Source organism: Bison bison, unplaced genomic scaffold (genome assembly GCF_000754665.1).
Source record: "Bison bison bison isolate TAMUID 2011002044 unplaced genomic scaffold, Bison_UMD1.0 scf7180017864533, whole genome shotgun sequence".
NCBI classification, from domain to species: domain Eukaryota; kingdom Metazoa; phylum Chordata; class Mammalia; order Artiodactyla; family Bovidae; genus Bison; species Bison bison.
In genome coordinates, this window is record NW_011495082.1 from 16,182,347 (window position 1) to 16,210,071 (window position 27,725).

A 27,725-nucleotide genomic window follows, 5' to 3' on the forward strand; every position below is an offset into this window, starting at 1 on the left:
GACTATAAAGAAAGCTGAGCACCAAAGAATTGATGCTTTTGAACTGTGGTGTTGGAGAAGACTCTTGAGAGTCCCTTAGACTGAAAGGAGATCCAACAAGTCCATCTTAAAGGGGATCAGTCCTGGGTGTTCATTGGAGGGACTGATGCTGAGGCTGAAACTCCAATACTTTGGTCACCTGATGCGAAGAGCTTACTCATTTGAAAAGACCCTGATGCTGGGAAAGATTGAAGGCAGGAGGAGAAGGGGATGACAAAGGATGAGATGGCTGGATGGCATCACCGACTCAATGGACATGAGTGTGCATAAACTCCGGGAGTTGCTGATGGACACGGAGGCCTGGCGTGCTGTGGTTCATGGGATCGCAAAGACTTGGACACAACTGAGTGACTGAATTGAACTGAAGTGATGGAACTGGATGCCCTGATCTTAGCTTTTTTCACATTGAGTTTCAAGCCAACTTTTTCACTCTTCTCTTCTACCTTCATTAAGACACTTTTTAGTTCCTCTTCACTTTCTGCCATTAGAATGGTGTCATTTGTATGCCTGACGTTGTTGATATTTTTTCCCTGCAATCTTGATTCCAGCTTGTGATTCATCTAGCCTGGCATTTCACATGATGTACTCAGCATAGAAGTTAAATAAGCATGATGATAATAATTCAGTAGTTCCATGGCCAGATCTAACTGCTGCTTCTTGACCTGTAAACAGGCTTCTTAGGAGGCAGGTAAGGTGGTCTGGTACTTCCATCTCTTTTAGAATTTTCCACAGTTTGTTGTGATATGCACAGTCAAAGCTTTCAATGTAGTCAAGGAAGCAGAAGCAGATGTTTCTCTGGAAGTTTCTTGCCTTCTCCATCATCCAGCAAATGTTGGCAATTTAATCTCTGGTTCCTCTGCCTCTTTGAAACCCAGCTTGTACATCTGGAAGTTCTCAGTTCATATACTGCTGAAGCCTAGCTTGAAGGATTTTGAGCATAACCTTGCCAGCACATGAAATGACTGCAATTGAACTGTAGTTTGAGCATTCTTTGGCATTGCCCTTCTTTGGGATTGGAATGAAAACTGACCTTTTCCAGTCCTGTGACCACTGCTGAGTTTTCCAAATCTGCTGATGTACTGAGTGCAGCACTTTAACAGGATCATCTTTTAGGATTTTAAGTAGTTCAACTGAAATTCCATCACTTCCACTAGCTTTACGTGACTTTACACTGCAGGATGTCTGTCTCTAGGTGAGTGACCACATCAAGGTGGATATCCAGGACATTAAGACCTTTTCTGTTCAGTTTATGTGCTCTTGCCACCTCTTCTTAATCTCTTCTGCTGCTGTTAGGGCCTTACCATTTCTGTCCTTTACCATGCCCATCCTTGCATGAAATGTTCCCTTGATATCTCCAATTTTCTTGAAGAGATCTCTAGTCCTTTCCATTCTGTTATTTTCCTCTATTTCTTTGCTCACTTAAGAATGCCTTCTTATCTCTCCTTCCTATTCTCTGTAACTGCATTCAGTTGGGTATATCTTTCTCTTTGGCCCTTGCCTTTTACTTCTCTTCTTTCCTCAGCTATTTGTAAAGCATCCTCAGATAACAACTTTGCCTTCTTGCATTTCTTTTTCTTTGGGATGGTTTTGGTCACTACCTCTTATACAATGTATGAACCTTCATCCATAGTTCTCAGGCACTCTCTCTACCAGATCTAATCCTTGGAATCTATTCATCACCTCCACTGTATAATCATAAAGGATTTGATTTAGCTCATACCTGAATGCTGCTGCTGCTGCTAAGTTGCTTCAGTCATATCCGACTCTGTGCAACCCCATAGACGGCAGCCCACCAGGGTCCCCATCCCTGGGATTCTCAAGGCAAGAACACTGGAGTGGGTTGCCATTTCCTTCTCCAATGAATGAAAGTGAAAAGTGAAAGTGAAGTCGCTCAGTCGTGTCCGACTCTTAGTGACCCCATGGACTGCAGCCTACCAGGCTCCTCCATCCATGGGATTTTCCAAGCAAAAGTACTGGAGTAGCCTAGATATTTTCCCCACTTTCCTCAATTTAAGCCTGAATTTTGCAATAAAGAGTTTGTGATCTGAGCCATAGTCTGTTCCAGGTCTTGGTTTTACTGTCTGTAAAGTTTCTACATCTTTGGCTGCAAAGAACATAACCAGGATATGTATCTTCCCCTATAAAGACAAATCTCTAGGTTAATGGAGGGCCAACCTGATGACAAAGTAATCAACCTGATAAAAGCTTGTCTCCTGATGAAAGTATCATATCAGGAACTCACGGTCTACTGCTACTATTGATGAATTGGGCAATCAGCAGTATTCATAATTATATCCTGGGAAATATTCTTGTTGACAGATTGTCCTTAGTGTGAAGAAGTCCAAGTAGTGCATTTATGCAAAGTCATCATTACTCTCACCAGCTCTTTTTACATGAGCTTACTGAGGAAGAATTTAGAGTGGTTAGAAAAAAATGAGAGAGGCTGATTAACATTCACAGGATGGGTCACCTTGTCCAACTGCTAAAGAGCCTCTTACAAAATGCATACCATTTTCATGTGCTAGTTGCAAGAGGTTCATCTACATATTCTCCTGGTTACATAATTTTTATACTGCTCTAAGTCCCAACCATACATTAGTATAATTTATACCTCAGTATAAATTTAGTATCAGAGGATAAGATGGTTGAATGGCATGACCGATTCAATGGACATGAGTTTGGGTGAACTCCCGGGGTTGGTGATTGTCAGGGAGGCCTGGTGTGCTGCAGTCATGGGGTCACAAAGAGTTGGACACAACTGAGTGACTGAACTGAACTGAATACCTATAAAAAATTAGTATAAATTTATACCTCCTAGGTGGCTCAGCTGGTAAAGAATCCTCTTGCAGTGCAGGAGACCCCATTTGATTCCTGGGTCAGGAAGTTCCCCTGAAGAGGGCTACCCACTCCAGTATTCTTGGGCTTCCCTGGTGGCTCAAAACATAAAATATCTGCCTAAAATACAGGTGACCTGGTTCAATCCCTGGGTTGGGAAGATCCCCTGGAGGAGGGTATGGCAACCCACTCCAGTATTTTTGCCTGGAGAATCCCATGGACAGAGGAGCCTGGCAGGCTACAGTCCATGGGGTTGCAAAGTGTTGGACATGACTGAGCAACTAAGCATAGCATGCCTCAGGGTATCCCTTCTATGCTAAGTGGTCAACAGCCTGACATTCACTAGAATGATTTCCTGTATTTCAAGGCCACTGTTGAGCAGACACTGTAATATAGTGGCTATCCTTTTTCTCATTTCAATAAGAGAACTTTATATTCACACATGTAAATGTTTCCTTTTCCCTGGAAATATTTTCTAGTATTATTAAAAGAAGCCATATGTATTATAGAATGCAAGAAAAATTCAACATATAATTATCAGTTAATGTGATATACCACATTAACAGAATAAAGGACAAAAGCACATGATCATCTTAAAGGATTCAGAAAAAGCATTCAACAAAGTTTAACACTGTTTCATTATAAAAAAACACTCAACAAACTATGAACAGAAGGAAATTACCCCAACATAATAAAAGCTATATATGAAAAGCCCACTTCTAATATTGTATTCAATGTGAAAAACTGAAAGTTCTCCCTCTAATATCTGGAACAAGGTAAAGATACCTACCTAGTTTTACCACTTCTATTCAACATAATACTCAAATTCTAACCAAAACAAATAGGCAAGAAAAAGAAATAAAAGCCATCCATATTGGAAGGAAGAGGTAAAATTATCTCTGTCTGAAGATGATATGAACTTCTAAGAAAATGCTAAACACTCCAAAGAAAAAAAACTGTCAGAACTAATAAATGAATTCAGCAAAGTTGCAGGATACGAAGTTAATACAACTCAAGTGTAGTTCTATACACTAACAATGAGCAACACGCAAGGCAAAGACTTGTACACTGAAAACTCCAAAACATTGCTGAAAGAATTAAAGAAGATACAAATAAATGGAAGAAAGACATGCTCATAGATCTGAAACTCAGTATTGCTAAAATGCCCTTAATACCCAGAGTGACCTACAGATTCAATGCAATCCCTATCAAAACCCCAACAGAATTCTTTACAGAATCAGAAAAAAATCCTAAAATTTCATATGGAATCTCAAAAGACCCCAAATAGTCAAAACAATCCCGAGAAAGAAAAAACAAAGTCAGAGGCTTCATATGTCCTGGTTTCAAAATATATTACAAAGCTATAATAATCAAAACAGTATGGTACTGGTACAGAGTATGGTACTGGTTACAGAATCTAGAACAATGGAAGAGAATAAAGATCCAAGTAATATATTCTCATAAATATGAGACAAATCATATTTTATAAGAAGAATAAGAATATACAACAGGGAAAGGAGAACCTCTTGAATAAATGGTGCTGGAAAAACTGAATATCCATGTGCAAAAGAATGAAGTGGGATCCTTTCCTTACAATATATATGAAAACAACTCAAAATGGATTAAATATCTAAACACAAAACTTGCAACAATAAAGCTCCCAGAAGATAATATAGGAGAAAAGCTTCATGGTGTTGATTTTGGGAATTAATTTTTGATATGAAGCCAAAAGCACAGGCAACAAAAATAAGATTAGAGCAATGGGACTACATTGAACTTAAACTGGACAGCAAAGGAAACAACAGAGTGAACAGAGAAACTACAGAACAGGAGAAAATATAGGCAAACCATTTATCTGGAGTAAGGCTAATATCCAGAATATAGAAAGAATTGTGTCAACTCAATAAGAACAAAAATCTGATTTTAAAAATGTGCAGAGGACTTGAATAGATATTCCTCCAAAGAAGATATACAAATGATCAACAAGTATTTGAACATCACTAATCATCAAGAAAATGAAAATCAAAACCACAACAAAATATCACCTCGTACACACTGGTCATTTAAAAAAGAGAAAATAATAAGTATTGGCAAAGATATTGAGAAACTGGAAGTATTATGCACTATTAGTAGGAATGTAGAATGATACAGCCACTGTGAAAAACAATATGGAAGTTCCTCAAAAAATTAAAAATAGAAATACCATACAATCTAATAATCTGGGTATATATATATCCCCAAAATATTGAAGATAGAATCTCAAAGAGATATTCACACATCCATGTTGAAGTAACCTAAAGGTCAACTGACAAATAGATAAATAAAATGTGGTTCATACATACAATGAAATATTATTTATCCTTAAAGCAGAGGAGCATGGTAGGCTGCAGTCCATGGGTCACAAAGAGTCGGACATGACTGAGCGACTTCACTTTCACTTAAAACAGAAGGAAATATTGTTATATGCCACAACATGGACGAGTCTTGAAGACATTATCCTAAGTGAAATAAGCCAGTCATAAAAAGAAAATTACTTCATGATTCCATTTATGTAAAGTATCTAAAGTAGTCAAACTCTTAGAAACAGAAAGTAAACGGACTGAGGGGAAGAGGGAAATGTTGCATAATGAACATCATTTCTTACTTATTTTTTTTTAGATTTTTTTTTTGGCTGTGCTGCACTGCATGTGGAATCTTAATTCTCTGACCAGGGATTGAACCTGTGCCCTCTAAAGTGAAAGCTCAGAGTCTTAACCACTGGATTGCCAGGGAAGTCCCAATTGTATAATGGATATAGAGTTTCAGCTTTGCAAGACAAAAAATTTTAGAGATATGCTGCACAATATTATGCATATAGCTAACAGTACTGTATTACACACTTAAAAATGGTTAGAATGGTAAATTTTATACTATGTGTTTTTTAACACAATTTAAAAAACTATATGCAGAATTAGTAGTAAGGCTGTCATCATAAGCCACTTTTTAAATTACATTTCAAACAGCAAAGTGTATTTAGATGTATTTATATGTACCTATATGTGCATACTAGTCACATTTATAAGCTTTTAAAAATATAATGATTATAAATCAAATATACATTTATAAGCTACAGTATCTATTCAATAAATATTTTATACAATGTAAACCAGAAAGAAAGGAAAAAAAAAAAACAGCTTACCTTCTCCCAAAAGTACTATTCACAGTTAGCACAGAGACCTTAATTAGGGGTGCTCCTATAGTATAACCCAAAGAATATCCAAGTATTCCTACAGCTTCCACAATGCCTATAAAATGAATATTGAACGTCAAATAACTATATAACCCAGCTTTGTTGCAAAATGATAAAAATTATCTAATGGAAATGGGTTACTTCTGAAAGCTTCATTGCATACTTTGTTAGTCTCCAAAGAAACAGCACAAATAGAATATTGAGAGAGAAAGAGAGACAGAGACAGAGATTTCAAGGAATTGGCTCATGAAATTGCAGGGCTGCCAAGTCCAAATTTGTAGGACAGGCTCTCAGGCTGAAAATTCAGATAAGAGTTAATGTTACAGTCTTGAGTTCATAAGGTTATGCACAGGGCAGGCCAGTAGGATGGGAAAACTCAGACAGAGTTTGTACATTGCAGTCTGGAGACAGAACTGTTTCTTCCTTGGGAAACCTGTCTGTTCTGCAACGCTTCAACTGATTGGATGAGGCTCACCCATATTATTGAGGGTAATCTTGACTCAAAGCGTAGTGACTGTAAATACTGGTCACATCTAAAACATATCACAGAAATATCTAGCCTGGTGTTTGACAAAAGAACTAGTTGTCATAACCTAGCCAAGCTGACACATAAAATTAATCATGCATATTACTCAATGCACATAGAGAAATTCAGATCATTTTATGATTCACTGTAACATTTAATCTACATTTAATATAATTTAAATAAATATACATATATTCAATATAATTCAAAAGTATTTCACTTTAATTTGTGGTACTAAAGCAAGATGATATTTCAATATAAATGTCATTTTTGCATCCTTCACTTTAGCTGCCAGGGAGGCAGGAGGTAATAATAAAGTAATCTATTCTCTGTAATATATACATGTATGCTTTTAATTGCTATTCTGTAAAATTAAAAGCAAAACAAACAGATTTGTGCTACCATCAGCCAACACTAATAAACTGGTGCAATTTTGTTCTAAAAGCAAGCATAAATATGAATGTCATCTATTTTAGTTTATTGACATGACTTTCCTTATCTCGGGTGGAAAATTATTATTTTGGTGTAAAATGTTATTTTCTGTTAAGTCACCTTCACAACAGGTATGTAAAAACAACTTAATTTTTTTTCAAAAAGGAAAGTTAGATAACCCTGTACAAATAGATAATCTACCGGGACCAGAAGCTATTACAATATAAAGGAGTACAGATTACTGTAACATATACTCAGGGTTACTTTTTGTATGACACACTAGCATGAAATATTATAAAAGTGGATTCTACATTGTAGCTAATTAAATAGCATGTCACTCCTCTCCTTGATAGGATGAACAAGATTATAACAAGAACTGTTATAAATTCATTAACTTCAAAATGTCAAAGCCCTCCAAAAAGACTGAGTTGGTATATGTAGAGAACTTAGTACAGTAATAATTATTTCAGCACTGCACTGAATCTAGTTCTGAGGAAGCATAAAACGATGTTTTCATTCCCTTAAGGACATGACGGCAGCAAATCCCACTATATCTTCAAAGTTTAAGCATACAAATATTCAAGCAATTTAATCTAGTAATTTGAGTTATTTATTTCCTAGAGAAATTACAAAAATCATATTACAAGGGAAAAAAACTTGCCTAGATAAATACCAGCTGAGTGTGTGGCAACGCTGTTATAAATAAAGGTTACTCCAAGGATATAAAGAGGTATGGCTGCGATTCCCTGCACAGTCTGCCCAAGGATGAAGAAAGTCATGTAGTTTGATCGGAATGAGAATGAAGCTTTCGAGCAAGGCTTGACAATCTTCACTTCTTGGCAAATATCTTTTGAAAAGATAATTACATTTTTGTTAAATGGGTCAGAAGTTAAACATACAACAAATATGCAGTGTCTTCTATGAAATGTTTTACCTTTTATAAGCTATTTCTACCATAATGCTTTAATTTTAGTTAACATCTCATTTATATTGAATGTAGTAGTTCTACAGTAAATCATTACGTTCTCAGAAAAAAAACAATGATAAAAGAAAATTTGTGGGAATACTGGAAAAGACGCACATATTATAAACCAAATATAAATCTTTATTGCATGATTATATGTGTATACATGTTTACATGTGCCTAAGTATATATACATAGCCACACATACACACATATTCCTCTTAAATCTGGCATCTGGTACCCCTGAGTTTCGACCCCAGAAAAAAAGTATTTCTGATGTCCTAAGTTATCTGAATTACTAAAGATTACTTTCTGAGATTAATTGTAGATCAACTTTTTCAGCAATCTTCACGTTAACTTCATGTCACTAAATAGTTTTCCATTTTAAACCCCCTAACTTCTAGATACAGGTGCATAAGGACAAGGCATTATCGAATAAAATTTCTCTCTATTAGAGTTACTCATTATATAGCAAAGTACTGTATTTTAAATTCTTTGAAGTGACATTCCATTTCTTATTCTTTCTCAAATTCACATGACTGTAGCTGAATAGTCAACAAATGTTTGTTGGAATTACATTTGTTGTTAGATTGGTAGATCCAAGCAATGCTATTAGATCATTCTGACTGTGTCTATTCTGATTCAAATGTGTCTATTTAACAAAATATTCTTAAAATATTAGCTCAGTTCAGTTCAGTCGGTCAGTCATGTCCGACTCTTTGCGACCCCATGAACCGCAGCACGCCAGACCTCCCTGTCCATCACCAACTCCCAGAGTCCACCCAAACCCATGTCCATTGAGTCAGTGATGCCATCAAGCCATCTCATCCTCTGTCATCCCCTTCTCCTCCTGCCCTCAATCTTTCCCAGCATCAGGGTCTTTTCAAGTGAAAAGTGACCAAAGTATTAGAGTTTCAGCTTCAACATCAGTCCTTCCAATGAACACCCAGGACTGATCTCCTTTAGAATGGACTGGTTGCATCTCCTTGCAGTCCAAGGGACTCTCAAGAGTCTTCTCCAACATCACAGTTCAAAAGCATCAATTCTTCAGCACTCAGCTTTCTTCACAGTCCAACTCTTCCATCCATACAGGACTACTGGAAAAAACATAGCCTTGACTAGACGGACCTTTGTTGACAAATTAATGTCTCTGCTTTTTAATATGCTGTCTAGGTTGGCCATAACTTTTCTTCCAAGGAGCAAGCATCTTTTAATTTCATGGCTGCAATCACCATCTGCAGTGATTTGGGAGTCCAGAAAAATAAAGTCAGCCACTGTTTCCATTGTTTCCCCATCTATTTCCCATGAAGTGATGGGACCGGATGCCATGATCTTAGTTTTCTGAATGTTGAGACTTAAGCCAACTTTTCACTCTCCTCTTTCACTTTCATCAAGAGGCTCTTTAATTCTTCTTCACTTTCTGCCATAAGGATAGTGTCATCTGCATATCTGAGGTTATTGATATTTCTCCTGGCAATCTTGATTCCAGCTTATGCTTCCTCCAGCTCAGCATTTCTCATGATGTACTCTGCATATAAGTTAAACAAGTAGGGTAACAATATACAGCCTTGATGTACTCCTTTTCCTATTTGGAAACAGTCTGTTGTTCCATGTCCAGTTCTAACTGTTGCCTCCTTACCTGCATATAGGTTTCTCAAGAGGCAGGTCAGGTGGTCTGGTATTCCCATCTCTTTCAGAATTTTCCACAGTTTATTGTGATCCACACAGTCAAAGGTTTTGGCATAGTCAATAACGCAGAAATAGATGTTTTTCTGGAACTCTCGTGCTTTTTCAAAACTGGTAAAAGCACAGATTTCAAAATAGTACACAAGTGGAATTTTTCAGCTAGTCCAGTATCCACATGTCAAATGGGAGGAGGTCTCTAGAACTGTGATCCAAACTACAAATGTTTCAATTTTACATAAATGTGTTAACTAGTGGTGATATCACAATCAATCTGACATTTTCAACACCCTAGCCTCTTAGTTTCTTGAATTTCACTCTGTCCATGTACTTGTACTCCATTTACCTTAGCTATTCATTTTAAACTTTTGGAAACAATAACTACAAACCTTCCTCAATCACAATTCCAAGCATCCTACACTCAAACTATTTCCACCTTTCCAGATCACTCCTTCTAGCAACCAAGTTGCTACACTCCTTAAAACCCACCCGGACCTATAATCAACCCACTGAGCCCACTCTGTTTCACTATCTCAATGTCACTTCCATCGCCTTACTTTTTTCATAGTCATCTTAGCACTTTTAAAACCTTTGTTCTCTTTTATATCATGCAATCCCTTAGTAAAATTTCAGCCTTTCAGTCAAATTAAACTCTGTTCCCTACTCTACAGCTACATGTTTAAAGCTGAATGTGGCTGGAGGGAAACACACAATGAGGCAAATCTCACTTTGAATGCATGATTGTTAAATTCAACTAGGCCCTTCACCCTCCTGATAATTAAATATGTCCCTAATTGACCACTCTTGGCTTCTCCTAGGAAATTCAACTTGATTTCCTTCTCCTAAGGATCGTGGGCCTGAGATTCAAATGTCCAACATTTGAAAACAAATGTTTTTCCATCAGTAGGATACAACTAATCTTTTGGTACCCTTCTTCATCTTAAAAAATATCCTTTGATTGGACTATAATTTCAAGAAGCGTGGCAGGCAAGAAATGTAATAAATAAAACTTTTAATTATATTAAATAACAAATTATGATTATAGTTTGGTGGAAATATATCTGTTGCAGTGTTTATGGTGAGGGCCATGTTAAAGTGGGTTGAGTGAAGAATATGAGATAAAGCCAGAAAGCATTCTGGAATTCTTTCCAAATTTTTCAATGAAAATGAGGAAGTTGTGCTAAGGGATACTGTTGGTTATGTCTGTTGTTGTTTCAGTTGTTTAAGAATAGGGAAAAACCTGAGCACATTTAAATGCCAATCATGAGAAGCAAAAGAGAAGGAGAAGTTGCAGAAAGAGGGCAAGGAGACCACCCATGGAATAAAGTCCGCATGAAGTTAAAACAACACGGGATGTTTAGTGGGAGGACAGCTCTTCCATTTTAACAGGAAGGAAGAAGAGTGCCAATATGAAGTTATAGGTGAAATTATAGTTTCTATGGAAAAAATTTAAGGGAAATTTCTGTTATGGCAGTATTTCCCATCCAACACAAAAGGTAAGAGTTAAGTGAGATGTTATAGTCTGAATGTTTAGAGTTTCATATATTGAAACCCTAATCCCCAATGTGATGACATTTGGAGATGGAGGCTTTTAAATAGTAAGTAGCTCGTGAAGGTAGGACCCTCATGAGTGGGACTGGTACCCTTAGAAGAAGAGAGGACACATGAGGGCTTGCTTTCTCTCTCTCTGTTATATGAGAACATAACCTGGAAATGAATCAGCTGGCACCTGGATCTTGAATTCTCAGCCTTCAGGGCTGTGAGAAATGTTTTTGCTATAGCAGTCTCTGATGTTTTTGCTATGGCAGCACAAACTAAGACATGAGGAAAATCGAAAATCTTTGTTGTGAATTACAGAAGGGAGTTAAAAAAAAGTCAGTGGAATAGATCCATTTGAGAATATAACTGAGGTTGAAAGTAGCAAATTCATTGTGGGACTAAGCAGCCCTCTTGTGTGATTTTTTCTCTCTAAAATACTCATCAGCAGGCCAGGTAGAGATATAAAAGAGAGGTATATGGTTGGATCAAAAGTTTTCCAGACCAGGAACAAGAAAGGACAATGCAGCAGAGAGCTTAGTATAATCATTAGAGTGTGTTTGAAATACTCTAACATGTCATATTAAGGGACACAAAACAAGCTACAAATGAAAGAAAGTAACAACAAGGAGAACCTGATAAAGGAATAAAGTAGACATCAATGTACTAAAAGTTTCAATGAAAGGCGAGAACTGAAGTCTCGGTTGCATGAATGAGCTAGGAGAACTAGTGGATATAATCAGAAAGCAAGACAAGAGATATTTAGGAAGTTCTTAGTAAACTGACAATGCACTGAAACCATTGATATGGTAGGTATTCAATTATATGTAGAGATTTAGAAACTAAAGACCAGAGTGTGATACAACTGTTTTCATGAACTAGAGGGGAAAATTAGTTTTTAACTTCTCAAGGATTTGGTGGAGTAGGATTTCTACATGTTAATTAGGACACAGGGGATGAGTACTTAAAACTGAGACAGGGTAGAGGGGCAGAGAAAGGGAGTGTGAGGTAGCGGTAAATGGACTACTTTAAGCTTCAGACCAGTCATACAGGAAGATAAGTATGGCAGGTGACTAGGGAATACAGAACAAATAGAACAGGAGAGATATTCAGAAAAGAGGAAGAGATGGACTGTCCCCAAAATAGGACGAAAGAAGATAAATTAAAAATACATACATGTGTAAACTGAATTGTGGGCATAGTGCAGAAAATTAGTTATGTAAAAACTAAACTTCTAAACAAAATGGGCAAAACAGCTACATAGATAGACAGATGAAATGAGCACTTCTACTTGCAAAGATCATTCTTTTACTTTATTTCTGTTTTTCTAATACCAAGCAAAGGGTTACCCAGTCAACACATTGAATGAGTGTTGTTAGATAAATTTCATGTTCCTAATCACAAGCAGAAAATAAAATATGTAGAATCTAGATAATATAAAGAAGACAAAGGAAGAATGACTATACTATATCTACTCTCATTACTCCTGAGGACTCATCAAGCAGCATTTTTAATATCTCAAGCAGTGCTTCCTAACTTTTCATCCTTTCTGACCAGAACAGGGTTAAAGGAAAAATAGGAGCAAAATGTTCTCCATTCCCTTCTTTCCATAAGTCTTATGGAAATTATGACTTATGGATGACTTATGGAAATTAGCTGTCTATTCTATAAATACAATAAAGATATTACAAATATATCCTATAAAATAATAAGTGTATTTATTCTATATACATTCTGTAAATATACAGATTATAAATATATGTGAACATTATATACTTCATAAATTAGTGATATATGGTACATATTATTTATAATATGAATTATGGTATAATAATATCTTAATACATAAATTATATTTAATATGAACTATTTATTTATGTTATAAACACACATCATAAACATACTTTTAAATATCATAAACATGTAATACACATACACATGCATAAATATATCCTCATGCCTTTTCCATCATTTCTTGCTTAAGCCCAGTCTAAAGGTTACAAATGCGTAAATGCATTTCAACACTTTTACACACCTATACATAAGAAAGTATCTGACATAAAAATGTCAAAAATAGTGCTTTAAAACTTTAGTGTTTTTTATCTACTGGGGGTAGATTAAAAAAATGTGGAATAAATCAGAAAAAATTAAGAAAGCAAAGATACCACCTATCTTTTCAAAGTCCTACACCAAAGGGAAGCACCCATTTTTGAAATGGTAGAAATAGCTAGAAAAGTTCTGACTATTTGAGTACATCTGTGTAAGTGTGTATCTTTGCCTTTGTATTTATATACATGTGTTGAGGTCAAAATAAAGGGATCAGTTAAAATATATTGTAGAAGATGTAAGAAAAAGTTCTCAAAAGATTTATAATATATATGAAAATTGACAGAAGAAAAACAACTTCACGAAATAATTATCCCAAATATTGTCCTAAATATTCTTTCATTTTCCTAGGCCCTTCTCTTAGATGAAAGGATATGTGCTCATGAGAAGATGGAAGAACGGCATATATGTTATTAGGGAGCCACCATTAATTAGCTAAGTAAACTTGGTCACATAAACAGATACAGATGAATGAATGTACAGACAAGTATGACTGTTTACATTAAATTCCTAGAGTCAACGGTTTAAATGAATAATGATTTGATGGATGACAGTATCTTTTAAAATCTTACCTTCAAATTCTACATTCATTTGAGAATCTTCAACACTAAAGTACGGAAAAGCAAATAAGAGTGATCCAGACCCTACTAAAAAGGAGGAAACTGTAATCCATCTTGGTATGTTTCCTTTTCCTCCATAGTATGCTATAAACACTACTACCAGGCAAGATGAAATATCATAAGTCAATGACAAGAATATATTCTCAATGATGCTCAAATTATTTTCCTTCTTAAAACTGTCGGTGCTCAGATCTACAAGACCAAACACAACACCTAAAATGTGAAAAGAAGAAAAGAAGCAATAATCTTCATTAAATAAACTTTATAAAGACAAAATAGATCATCATTATAATCATTAAAAAACAATTCACAATGATTTAAGTTTATTTTAAATTACTCTGAATGCTTAAGATCTATAAAAGCCTAATAACTTCTTTTCCAAAATACTAATAAGACTTCAGTTCAGTTCAGTTCATGTCTGACTGTGACCCCTTGGACTGCAGCACGCCAGGGCTCCCTGTCCATCACCAACTCCTGGAGCTTGCTTAAACTCACGTCCATCAAGTCAGTGATACCATCCAAACATCTCATCCTCTGTTGTCCCCTTCTCCTGCCTCCAATCTTTCCCAGCATCATGGTCTTTTCCAATGAGTCAGTTCTTCACATCAGGTAGCCAAAGTATTGTAGCTTCAGCTTCAGCATCAGTCCTTCCAGTGAATATCCAGGACTGACTTCCTTTAGGATGGACTGGTTGGATCTCCTTGCAGTCCAAGAGACACTCAAGAGTCTTCTCCTAACCTCTATGATTTGCTATTGAACTCTTTTTGTAACTATTTTTAAACAATATTTATGAGTAATTTACTAAAAAATGTGTTCTTTTTAATCATTTCACTTAGTACTGATCTTTATTTCAATGTATTATGCTTCAATTATTTAAAAAAACAATAAATAAAAATCTGATGAATACATTTTTATCTCCCATCCAGAATAGGAAATGAAACTTTACTGAAATAGTTGAAACTCCACATGTACTCCCTAAACACATTCTTTACTCGCATGCCTCAATCCATATCCTATATTTGAAGTTTACCATTTCTGAACCATTTTAACACCTTTTTTGACAATGCATATATACATCCTTAGACAATTTAGAGTATCATTTGTCATGTCTTTGAACATTAAGTAAATGGTATCATATAGGTACATTTCTATAACTCAGCATCCAACTGGGGAAAATAAACATACTAAATATTTTAAACAGAAAAATTGATCTAGGGGTTGGTTACAAAAGTAATACATTTGTTGGAATGAAAAAAAGAAAGTTACTAATCAAAACTCATGAAATATATGCCACTAACTGGAGTGGTGACTGGAGTGGCAACAGCTACTGCTGCTGCTACTGCTGTTGGAACTGCAATCACTGCCTCTTGCAGGAAGCCACGACCCACACACCTAATAATACTATGAAAGCTGGCTACCTCATAGTCACGTGCTATTTCCATGGCTCTTGCAGTTGCTTGAGACAGTGCTCAAAAGTACCTGACCACTGCAGCCTCCACTATTGTTGCTGTTGGAGCTCTATTCACTGCTGACTATAAATCCAGGAGCCTCACTTATCCAGTACTGCTGCCGTTGCCAAAATTATCACCAGAATAGAGAGAGAGAAAAAAAGAGAAAGGCTTCCCCTGCCCCTTTTTCAAATGTTCTGCAGCAGCCTTTTACTGGCAACACCTAAGTGGAAGCCAACTGTTAAGAAAGTCTGGTAAATGTAGTTTACAGGCTGCCAGTCCCCTTGGAAACAGGAGAGAGTCCAGAAGGGCAACAATGGAGTTTATGGGCAACAGACAAACAACTTGAAGAGTTGTCTCCCTCTGGACTACTCAGGACACATTTTCACCCTTCTTTCCATATTTAAACTTCCATACCAAATTAGCAGCAACATAATCTTGCTTCTGCCAAATGTGTCTCAATAATAATTCTTACAAACAAAAATGTTCTCACTCTTTCCCCAGAGAGGTCACTCTTACCCTTCTTCAATCCAATCACAAACCTGAATGCATTTCTTCACTATAAAAATGAGTTGCAAGGTATAAATGGTATGCTGCTGCTTAGTCGCTTCAGTCGTGTCCAACTCTGTGCGACCCCATAGACGGCAGCCCACCAGGCTCCCCCGTCCCTGGGATTCTCCAGACAAGAACACTGGAGTGAGTTGCCATTTCCTTCTCCAATGCATAAAAGTGAAAAGTGAAAGTGAAGTCGCTCAGTCGTGTCCGACTCTTCTCGACCCCATGGACTGCAGCCCACCAGGCTCCTCCGTCCATGGGATTTTCCAGGCAAGGGTACTGGAGTGGGGTGCCATTGTCTTCTCCATAAATGGTATAATTAAATAAGTAAACAAAGATGTAGGCCTAACTAAAACTGTGAGGGAACGAGACTGCAAAAGAAATAATAATCGGACTTAGAACCACAGTTTAACAGACCTAAATTAGCAAGAAACAAGATATAAACATTTTTCTGTACCTAAAAGAATTTTTTCAACTCTCGTTTTAGATGTGGCCAAGGAGGATAATGGCCAAGGCAAAGAATGCCCTGTTAGTAACTGTGTCCATCTCTGGGGCTGGGGCATTAGTTCCTCCTCTAATTCATGAATATTTTGCAACCTAAAGTTCTCTTCCACAATACTATTCTGTTAAATAGTAAGGGAAAGAGGAAGAGAAAAACATAAAAATTGAAATACACACAAATGTATATATGTTGATGGCACCCTACTCCAGTACTCTTGCCTGGAAAATCCCATGGACGGAGGAGCCTGGTTGGCTGCAGTCCATGGGGTCATGAAGAGTCGGACACGACTGAACAATTTCACTTTCACTTTTCACTTTTATGCATTGGAGAAGGAAATGGCAACCCACTCCAGTGTTCTTGCCTGGAGAATCCCAGGGACGGGGGAGCCTGATAGGCTGCCATCTATGGGGTTGCACAGAGTCGGACAGGACTGAAGCGAGTTAGCAGCAGCAGCAGCAGCACACACAAAACAAGAGAAAAATGCACAGTTGCTACATATTTTATTTAAATCTGAATATACCACAGTTAAAATTCATAACTTCCTTTTTCCATTATTCACCCTTTCTTCTTCCTCTAGGTCTCAAATAACACATATGTAGGTTACTATCATAAAGTATATGCCTCCCTCTTTAGGATAGTACCCAAACTTTTGATTGCTGTCTCCTAGCTGAAGCCTCATCTGAGTCTTTAATAGGATAATATAACAATCTATAAAGCTAAGGGTTTCTAGTTCATGAGCTGTGTAGTAAGGCCAGTGAATTCCATGAACATGAACATCTTGATGTATATCTTTGGCTGTAAGATGAGTTCCTTCATTAAAAGCAATGTGATAATACATAAGATGATTATGATGGTGCATGAGGCACAGTCCAATTATAGTTGTTCTGGCAGAACCGTGGTGCTAAAAGAACCCAGATCTAAACATCTATTTCAGTAGGGAGAAATTAAACAAACAACATAATCAACCTGCCTCTAGGTAGCTGGTTTGTTTCTCTAGGGAATGAAGTTATTTCCTGGATTGTATTGAATTTTCCTGGTGGCAATTCAGGTACTCAAAAACGCAATAGTCAGATCAGCTCTGATGAAGATAAATCCTTGCATTCAGCTCTCATATAAACTTTATCTCAAATGCAATTATCGCTATAAATATGAGCCCATTGAGAACACATACAATGGCAGGGAAAAGAGGCTGATTAATATTCACAGAATAGTTTATCTATCTACGTCATTATTGATAGCTTCCTCTGCAATGGATTTCTTTTGGTGAACCATTCAAATAGGATAACTTTGCCCATTCAGAGACACATACTACTTACCTAACACTTTCCTAGTCACCAAATGGTCAAACCATTAACAATGGCAGCATGGTATCTAAGCAATACAGACAATCAGACATACTCTCCAATGTTTTGCCCACTGGAAAGATTTCCTTTTTCCTGTTTTTCAGGGCTATGCTGCTACATATAACATTATATTGTAGCATACATTGGCCTTCAAAAAAACCACAGGTTCACCAAAGATTATGTTCTTTCTTAGCAGTAGATGGTAGAAATGAAGAAACTTTTCCTTCATTTTAGAAGAGGTAGCCCTGCAGCATATCAGTCATATGCTGATTTATCAGCATATCCGTAGCAGCATCGCTGAAGTGGCAGGCAAATTTTGGGTATATAAGATATTATCTCCCATGACAGATTTTATGTTAGTCATTCTAAGAAGGCTGGAATATGATTCTAGCTATTAGTCTAGTAGCAATGAGAGGTAGGATGGGTCAAGAGAGCAATCAGTGTTCCCTTAACTCAGGTGAAGTAAATTCAATGTCTGCAAGCAAGCAATTGCTTTTTTGAGACATAGAAGAATGGTTGCCCATACTGGGAAAGGAGGTTCAGGATTCAGGGTTTATAGTTGTTGGATTCACGGAAATCCACACTAATGCTTTTGGCCCATTTCTCAGGGTTCCACTCCCCTCCAATCAGTGTCCCAACTCTCACACCTGAGATCACATGAATTTATGAATTCAACTTATGCTGTAATTCTGCAAGTGTGGATAAGGGTTGCTCCAAACACACAGTATGAGGCTAAAAGGGAAAATTCTCACAGGACCATCAGAGAACCTCACACATTTTCTAATCGTGCCCTAAAATTCTCATTTTCCTTCTGTAACTTTTTCAGTGAAGTGAGAAAACAGTCAATCCCAAAACCTTGGCAGTCAATAATACTGCCATAGGAGTTAACTGCAGAAGCTATTGGTCTCCCAAAATTTTGACTCTAATAATAACTTTACCCCAGCAACATTTTAAATAACTCTTTTAAGTCACTTCATGTCTTGACTTCCAGTGTACCATTTTCCACAGCCACAAATACTGTTTTTTTCACTACTTTCAAGCCCAGTGAGGTCAGATAATCAATTTTGGATTCCTATCTTTGAGGGTTGATTTGTTTGTATTTTTCCTGCCTCAATGCCTGGTATGGAGTACTACATTTAAAAGCCATATAATTTTTGCATTTATAGACAAGCTAGTTTTATTACATTAATGAAGCCAAAAATTTAGTAAAAACCCTTTTCAAATATGTTTATACATCATGATATTTACAAGATAAAGGAATATTATTCCCGTTGCACATCAATACCTTAACTGATTTCTTAGCCACCTTAATTCATAATTTTTCCAAAGAATATGTTTTTTAATGTGTTCTTATTTCTAACTGAAAGAAAATGGACTGGAATGGCTGAATTTAACTCAGATGACCATTATATCTACTACTGTGGGCAAGAATCCCTTAGAGGAAATGGAGTACCCATCATAGTCAACAGAAAAGTCAGAAATGCAGTACTTAGATGCAGTCTCAAAAATGACAGAATTGATCTCTGTTCGTTTCCAAGGCAAACCATTCAATATCATAGTAATCCAACTCTATGCCCCAACCAATAACATTGAAGAAGCTGAAGTTGAATAGTTCTATGAAGACCTACAAGATCTTTTAGAACTAACACCAAAAACAGATGTCCTTTTCATTATAGGGGACGGGAATGCAAAAGAAAGAAGTCAAGAAACACCTGGAGTAACAGGTAAATTTGGCCTTAGAATACAGAATGAAGCAGGGCAAGGCTAAGAGAGTTTTGCCAAGAGAACGCACTGGTCATAGCAAACACCCTCTTCCAACAACACAAGAGAAGACTGTACACATGGACACCACCAGATGGCCAACACCGAAATAATATTGATTATATTCTTTGCAGCCAAAGATGGAGAAGCTCTATACAGTCAGCAAAAACAAGACTGGGAGCTAACTGTGGCTCAGATCATGAACTCCTTATTGCCAAATTCAGACTTAAATTGAAGAAAGTGGGGAAAACCACTAGACCATTCAGGTATGACCTAAATCAAATCCCTTACGATTATACAGTGGAAGTGAGAAATAGATTTAAGGGATTGGATCTGATAGAGTGCCTGATGAACTATGGACATAGGTTTGTGACATTGTAGAGGAGACAGGGATCAAGACCACCCCAAGAAAAAGAAATACAAAAAAGCAAAATGGCTGTCCGGGGAGGCCTTACAAATAGCTGTGAAAAGAAGAGAAGTGAAAGGCAAAGGAGAAAAGGAAATATATACCCATTTGAATACAGAGTTCCAAAAAATAGCAAGGAGAGATAAGAAAGCCTTCCTCAGAGATCAGTGCAAAAATAGAGGAAAACAATAGAATGGGAAAGACTACAGATGTCTTCAAGAAAATTAGAGATACCAAGGGAACAATTTCATGCAAATATGGGCTCAATAAAGGACAGAAATGGTATGGACCTAACAGAAGCAGAAGATATTAAGAAGAGGCAGCAAGAATACACAAAAGAACTGTACAAAAAAGATCTTCACAACCCAGATAATCGCAATGGTGTGATCACTCACCTAGAGCCAGACATCCTGGAATGTGAAGTCAAGTGAGCATTAGGAAGCATCACTACGAACAAAGCTGGTGGAGGTGATGGAATTCCAGTTGAGCTCTTTCAAATCCTGAAAGATGATGCTGTGAAAGTGCTGCATTCAATATGTCAGCAAATTTGGAAACTCATCAGTGGCTACAGGACTGGAAAAGGTCCAGTTTACATTCCAATCCCAAAGAAAGGCAATGCCAAAGAATGCTCAAACTACTGCACAATTGCACTCATCTCACACGCTAGTAAAGTAATGCTCAAAATTCTCCAAGCCAGGCTTCAACAATACGTGAACTGTGAACTTCCAAATGTTCAAGCTGGTTTTAGAAAAGGCAGAGAAGCTATAGATCAAATTGCCAACATCTACTGGATCATCAAAAAAGCAAAACAGTTCCAGAAAAACATCTGTTTCTGCTTTATTAACTATGCCAAAGCCGTTGACTGTCTGGATCACAATAAACTGTGGAAAATTCTTCAAGAGATGGGAATACCAGACCACCTGACCTGCCTCTTGAGAAACCTATATGCAGGTAAGGAAGCAACAGTTAGAACTGGACATGGAACAACAGACTGGTTCCAAATAGGAGTTCCAAATAGGAGTTCCAAATAGGACTGGTTCCAAATAGAAGTACGCCAAGGCTATATACTGTCACCCTGCTTATTTAACTTCTATGCAGAGTACATCATGAGAAACGCGGGCTGGAGGAAGCACAAGCTGGAATCAAGATTGCCGGGAGAAATATCAATAACCTCAGATGTGCAGATGACACCCACCCTTATGGCAGAAAGTAAAGAAGAACTAAAAAGCTTCCTGATGAAAGTGAAAGAGGAGAGTGAAAAAGTTGGCTTAAAGCTCAACATTAAGAAAACTAAGATCATGGTATCTGGCCCCATCACTTCATGGCAAATAGATGGGGAAACAGTGAAAACAGTGTCTGACTTTATTTTGGGGGGCTCCAAAATCACTGCAGATGGTGATTGCAGCCATGACATCAAAAGACGCTTACTCCTTGGAAGGAAAGTTATGACCAACCTAGATAGCATATTCAAAAGCAGAGACACTATTTTGTCAACAAAGTTCCACCTAGTCAAGGCTATGGTTTTTTCAGTAGTCATGTATGGATGTGAGAGTTGGACTATAAAGAAATCTGAGTGCCAAAGAATTGATGCTTTTGAACTGTGGTGTTGGAGAAGACTCTTGGGAGTCCTGTGGACTGCAAGGAGATCCAACCAGTCCATCCTAAAGGAGACCAGTCCTGGGTGTTCATTGGAAGGACTGATGTTGAAGCTGAAGCTCCAATACTTTGGCCACCTGATATGAAGAGCTGACTCTTGAAAAGACCCTGATGATGGGAAAGACTGAAGGCAAGAGGAGAAGGGGAGAACAGAGGATGAGACGGTTGGATGGCATCACCGACTCAATGGACATGAGTTTGGGTAAACTCCAGGAGTTGGTGATGGACAGGGAGGCCTGGCCTGCTGCAGTCCATGGAGTCGCAAAGAGTCGGACACAACTGAGCAACTAAACTGAACTATTTCTAATTGTTCTTATAAGATTAACTAATTCAACAAAGATGCTTTTATAGCTTTGCAGTGAGTTAACTGAGAAGGCCTGGGTTACACAAAAAAGGCCTGGCTTCAGGACTGGTCTTTGGCGGGCTCCTGGGAGAGGACTCTGAGCCCTTGGAATATTCTGCCATATAAGAGTACTTTTTATATGCTGGAGGCCTTGGGCCACAAAGTACCATTTTGGTCAGATAGTTTATGTTAGCAACATGACTTGCAGTGAATGCCTTTTCTGTTGTGTGTAAGGGATGGGATAATAGAGTCTGAGTAGCTGAGGTCAGTCACACAGATATTGCATGTGTACATGACCGAGACCTCCCTTCAAAAAAAAAAAAAAACCCTGAATACCCAGGCTCACATGGTTGAGCTTCCTTGGTTGGCAGCTCTTTGCAAGTGTTGTCATATACACTGTTGCTGAAAGTATTAAGCAGTCCCTGTGAGTCCACTGGGAATGGACAATGGAAGCTTGGCCTGGTTTCTTCTGGGCATTGTCTCATGTGCCTTTTCCCTTTGTTAATTTCAATCTGCATACTTTCACTATAATAAATGATATTCATGAGTATAACATCTTTCTCTGAGTCCTTCTAGTGAATCACTTAGCCTGAGTGAGGTTTTAGAGATGTCCAAAGTAATAGTTAATAAATTTTAAAGTGGTTAAGGCCTCCAAATGGCTCTTTATTGCAAAGCATAATATTTTCATTGAGAAAACACTCTTTATAAGTATGTAAGTATCTAACAAGCTAAAGAAAACGCTACTAAATAAAGAATATCTTCAGTTATATCTTTGCACTGAAATATTTCAGCTTAACACTCAGTTAGAAAATCCTTCTTTGACAAATACTTTACAAGACAAAGTTCTTCAAATAAGTTGTCTCTGTTTGTGATTATTTTGAATATTTCACCAAGTTTAAGTGTCCAAAGTAATAGGTCTCCTTAATTTCAATTCAATATATGAAAATGAATCATTGTAACTTACTAAATTTTAAAAACAAAAGCCACATGAACAAATGCATTGTCCCCAGTTTATATAAACATGTGTGTGTGTATATACAAAATCTAATTTCAGAAGATGGAAAAGGGTGTAAGCAGCATTCTAATTTATGAGATCAGGGAGTAAACATAAAATTTACCTTTGTAATTCTGCTGAAGTGTATAGCAAAATACCCTTCTTGAGGTTTATTAAACTCTAATCATTTTCTTGAAAGATTAGCAGCAATTATCATTAAGGTTTAAGCATTTAACTGTGACTACTGCAGTAAATCTTATTAAAATAACTGAAAAAAATTGACAAAATCTAACACCTTTTCATAATAAAAACACTTGATGAAAACATGATTCAAAAACACATGAAACTCTCCTTTGAGAGAAAGGAGAAGGAGAACTTCATAAATTGATGAAGTACGTATATGCAAAACCTACAGGATACTGAAAAATTTAACTACCACCTGCGCTATGTGTGCTGTCGCAGCCACGTGCGCTATACAGAGGTAGCATGTGATCCAGCAATTTCACTCCTATAAATTCCAGGGAAATTAAAACATGTGTCCAGGCAAATACTTACATACAGTTCCAGTTCCACGTTTAAGGAGCTAAGAGGTCACCACTATATCCTAAGTAACAAACCGAATAGACTGCAAAAATAACACTCTTCTTGGATACATACAAGATGGGAAGACACAGGGCAAACTTGACAAAATTTTGAATTCAAATGTCATCACAATTCATTAACCCATACATTTAATTTTCTGTTGATTTCCAGAAATATGTGGTTAAAAAAAGTGATAGCTTATTTCAGGGCTTTCATGGAGGCCCTCAAATTTTCAGACAAAAACTTGAGCTGAGAGTTAACAAACCCAAGTCTGTCATTTTTCCTTCACAAGTGCTTCAGTTCAGTTCAGTTCAGTCACTCAGTCATGTCCGACTCTGTGACCCCCATGAACTGCAGAAGGTCAGGCCTCCCTGTCCATCACCAACTTCCGGAGTTTACCCAAACTCATGTCCATTGAGTCGGTGATGCCATCCAACCATCTCATCCTCTGTTGTCCCCTTCTCCTCCTGCCCTCAATCTTTCCCAGCATCAGGGTCTTTTCAAAACAGTCAGCTCTTCACATCAGGTGGCCAAAGTATTGGAGCTTCAGCTTCAACATCAGTCCTTCCAATGAACACCCAGGACTGATCTCCTCTAGGATGGACTGGTTGGATCTCCTTGCAGTCCAAGGGACTCTCAAGAGTCTTCTGCAACACCACAGTTCAAAAGCATCAATTCTTCGGTGCTCAGTTTTATAGTCCAACTCTCATATCCATCACATGACTACTAGAAAAACCACAGCCTTGACTAGACGGACCTTTGTTGACAAACTAACGTCTCTGCTTTTTAATATGCTATCTAGGTTGGTCATAACTTTCCTTCCAAGGAGTAAGCATCTTTTAAAGTCATGGCTGCAATCACCATCTGCAGTGATTTTGGAGCCCAGAAAAATAAAGTCAGCCACTGTGTCCACTGTTTCCCCATCTATTTCCCATGAAGTGATGGGACCAGATGCCATGATTTTGTTTTCCTGAGCTTTGAGCCAACTTTTTAACTCTCCTCTTTCACTTTCATCAAGAAGCTCTTTAGTTTTTCTTCACTCTCTGACATAAAGGTGGTGTTATCAGCATATCTGGGGTTATTGATATTTCTCCCAGCAATCTTGATTTCAACTTGTGCTTGCTCCAGCCCAGCATTTCTCATGATGTACTCTGCATAGAAGTTAAATAAGCAGGATGACAATATATAGCCTTGACATACTCGTTTATTTGGAACCAGTCTGTTGTTCCATGTCCAGTTTTAACTGTTGCTTCCTAACCTGCGTACAGGTTTCTCAAGAGGCAGGTCAGGTGGTCTGGTATTCCCAAAGGGCACTCAAAACATTCCATCCAACACGTGGGTCCTTATAGTCATCACTACTATCATAAGGTAAACTATAGCATCCACTCAGCTTTCAAGGTACATGCTTCACCTGGCATTTTATCCCAGTCAAGCACAGGTAATACCTTAATTATGATACCACCACATGCCAAGAACTACTACCCATTTTCCACTGGCAAAAAGCTCAGCATTTCACTCAAGATTAAAGGCCCAAAAAAACCAACCCTAAAATTCCAGCTTATGAGTATATATCTTCTGGCACTACTCTTGATACCAATTCCATACTATTCTGAATCCGATCAGAAGAGAGAAACCACACAGTAATTTGAACAAGAAAAGTTTAACATAAAGAATCATTAGCTATAATGGGGGATTTGCAAAACAAGGCATTAGGTAGTTACAAGTAAAGTGAAGTGAAGTGAAGTCGCTCAGTTGTGTCCGACTCTTTGTGACCTCATGGACAATAGCCTGCACCAGGCTCCTCTGTCCATGGGATTTTCTAGGCAAGAGTACTGGAGTGGGTTGCCATTTCCTTCTCCAGGGAATCTTCCCAACCCAGGGATCGAACCCACGTCTCCCACATTGTAGACAGACGCTTTACCATCTGAGCCAATATAGAAACAGCCAGTATGAGGAACAGTCACTTCCCTGGAGAGCATGAGAGAGAGCATTCAAGGGCTAAAAGCCAGACCTTGTGAATAGGGCACAGCTGTGGCTTACTGAATGACCAAGAAGTCACTGTGATGCCATGCTAACAAAACTAGCAGGAAATCTATACTCTAAAACTTCGTGGTAGGTCTCCTTCTATGTGCTGGGGAGATCTCTTCACGAGAGATGCCAGAGGGAGCTGCCAGCCACTGAGGGCTTCTGGCCACCGTGTACTACAGGAGAGGGATACCAGAGAAGATGCAAACACGCAGGAGCCTGATGCTAGAGAAAGCTGTACACACTGCAGAGGCTCGCCAAGCAAACACCCTGGAACCAAGAAGCAATATTTCCTGTGCAGTGGCTCTCCAGTACCTCCGACTGCCAAAGTTGAACACTGTTACAGCTTGGGGGTAGGGGGTGGAATTTAGAGGGCCCAGGTCCATTTTCACAGAGTAGGCAAAATGGATGTTTGGAACTGAGAGGCAATCAATTGACAAATTGATTCTGAAAGACTCAGGTAGGTACCAAATCTTACATAAACTCTTTCAGAAAAAAAGAAGAGAAAGGAATGCATCCAAATTTAATGAAGCTAGTATAACCTGATACTAAAGACAGGCAAAAACATTCCAAGAAAACTACAAACCAATATCCTCATTAAAAAATATTCTTAGCGAAATTTTCACAAACTGAATCCAGCAATCTAGAAAAAAAAGAAAATAAGATAGCAATAAGGGTTTATCCCAGGAATACAAGGTTGATTAAACATCCAAAAATCAAAAAACACAATATATAATGTTAGTAGAATAAATAAATAAATGTGATGGCCTCAATTGATACAGGAAAAAAACACTTGATAAAATTCAACACCATTGATGATAAAAAAAATTCCCAACTAACTAAAAATAAAAGGGAACATCTGCAAACCGGTAACAAGTATCCACAAAAATTCTGCAGTAAATATATTTAATTGTGAAAGGCTAAATGATTTCTATCTAAAATCAGGAAAAATAAATGAATATCTATTTCAAAACGTCTATTCAACACAGTACTGGAGGTCCTAGTCACTGTAAGAAAGCAAGAAAAAGAAATAAAAAGCATACAGACTGGGAAGAAAGAAGTAAAACTGTCCTGATTCACAGATGACATGATCATGTAGTTAAAACTTCTAAAGAATCTGCCAAAAGGCTCCTAAAAGTAATAAATTACTATAGCAAACCTGCAGGAGCGAAGACCCAAGTAAATAGGTATACAACAGTCAGGTATCAGAACACTCGATATTGTTAAGATCTCAATTTTGTCACTCACCATTCTGAAGCAAGGCTTTCCTGTATCTGTTTGTTTACCAAAACACTCATTCATTCATTTCCTTATTCAAAAAGTATTCTACATCCCCAGCTATTATTGTACCTATTTGTCAAGGCATAATTTAAATCCTTCTTTCCCAAAGAAATGTCTTTGATGATTTCTCAAGACAAACAAATTGATGACTATTTATCAATCTTTGTTCCTCTCATATGGTTCTTATCATATACAGCCTCTTTACTGAAGTTATTTAGATACAGCATTTTAGAGCAAAAAGAGACGTTTGGCAGCCTCTGTGCTGTGATTCATGGGGTCGCAAAGAGTCGGACACGACTGAGAGACTGAACTGAACTGAACTGAATATCATCAGTGTAAAAAGGTTTGTGAAGAATATACGTGTCATGGGAGTGGTGAGTGTTGTGGCCAAGTAGAAAATATATGCCCCCTCTATTGTTTAGTCGCTAAGTCGTGCTCAACCCTTTGCAACGCCAAAGGCTGTAGCCTGCCAGGTGCCTCTGTACATGGGATTTCCCAGACAAGGATCAGATCAGATCAGATCAGATAAGTCGCTCAGTCATGTCCGACTCTTTGGACCCCATGAATTGCAGCACGCCAGGCCTCCCTGTCCATCACCAACTCCCGGAGTTCACTCAGCCTCACGTCCATCGAGTCAGTGATGCCATCCAGCCATCTCATCCTCTGTCGTCCCCTTCTCCTCTTGCCCCCAATCCCTCCCAGCATCAGAGTCTTTTCCAATGAGTCGACTCTGCATGAGGTGGCCAAAGTACTGGAGTTTCAGCTTTAGCATCATTCCTTCCAAAGAAATCCCAGGACTGATCTCCTTCAGAATGGACTGGTTGGATCTCCTTGCAGTCCAAGGGACCCTCAAGAGTCT

At 37.8% G+C, this 27,725-nt stretch overlaps 1 protein-coding gene across 1 annotated transcript in view; it reads right to left on the reverse strand.

The window, feature by feature from the left end:
* The window catches only part of SLCO6A1 (solute carrier organic anion transporter family, member 6A1), a 114,539-nt gene that overhangs the window by 84,994 nt on the left and 1,820 nt on the right, over positions 1-27,725 (reverse strand). The window contains exons 2-5 of the mRNA XM_010832005.1: positions 13,923-14,183; positions 7,723-7,908; positions 6,053-6,158; positions 2,943-2,973 (exon numbers count right to left, since the gene is read on the reverse strand). Of these exons, the coding sequence (XP_010830307.1) occupies positions 2,943-2,973; positions 6,053-6,158; positions 7,723-7,908; positions 13,923-14,183 (584 nt within the window). The remainder of the gene's footprint in view (positions 1-2,942; positions 2,974-6,052; positions 6,159-7,722; positions 7,909-13,922; positions 14,184-27,725) is intronic.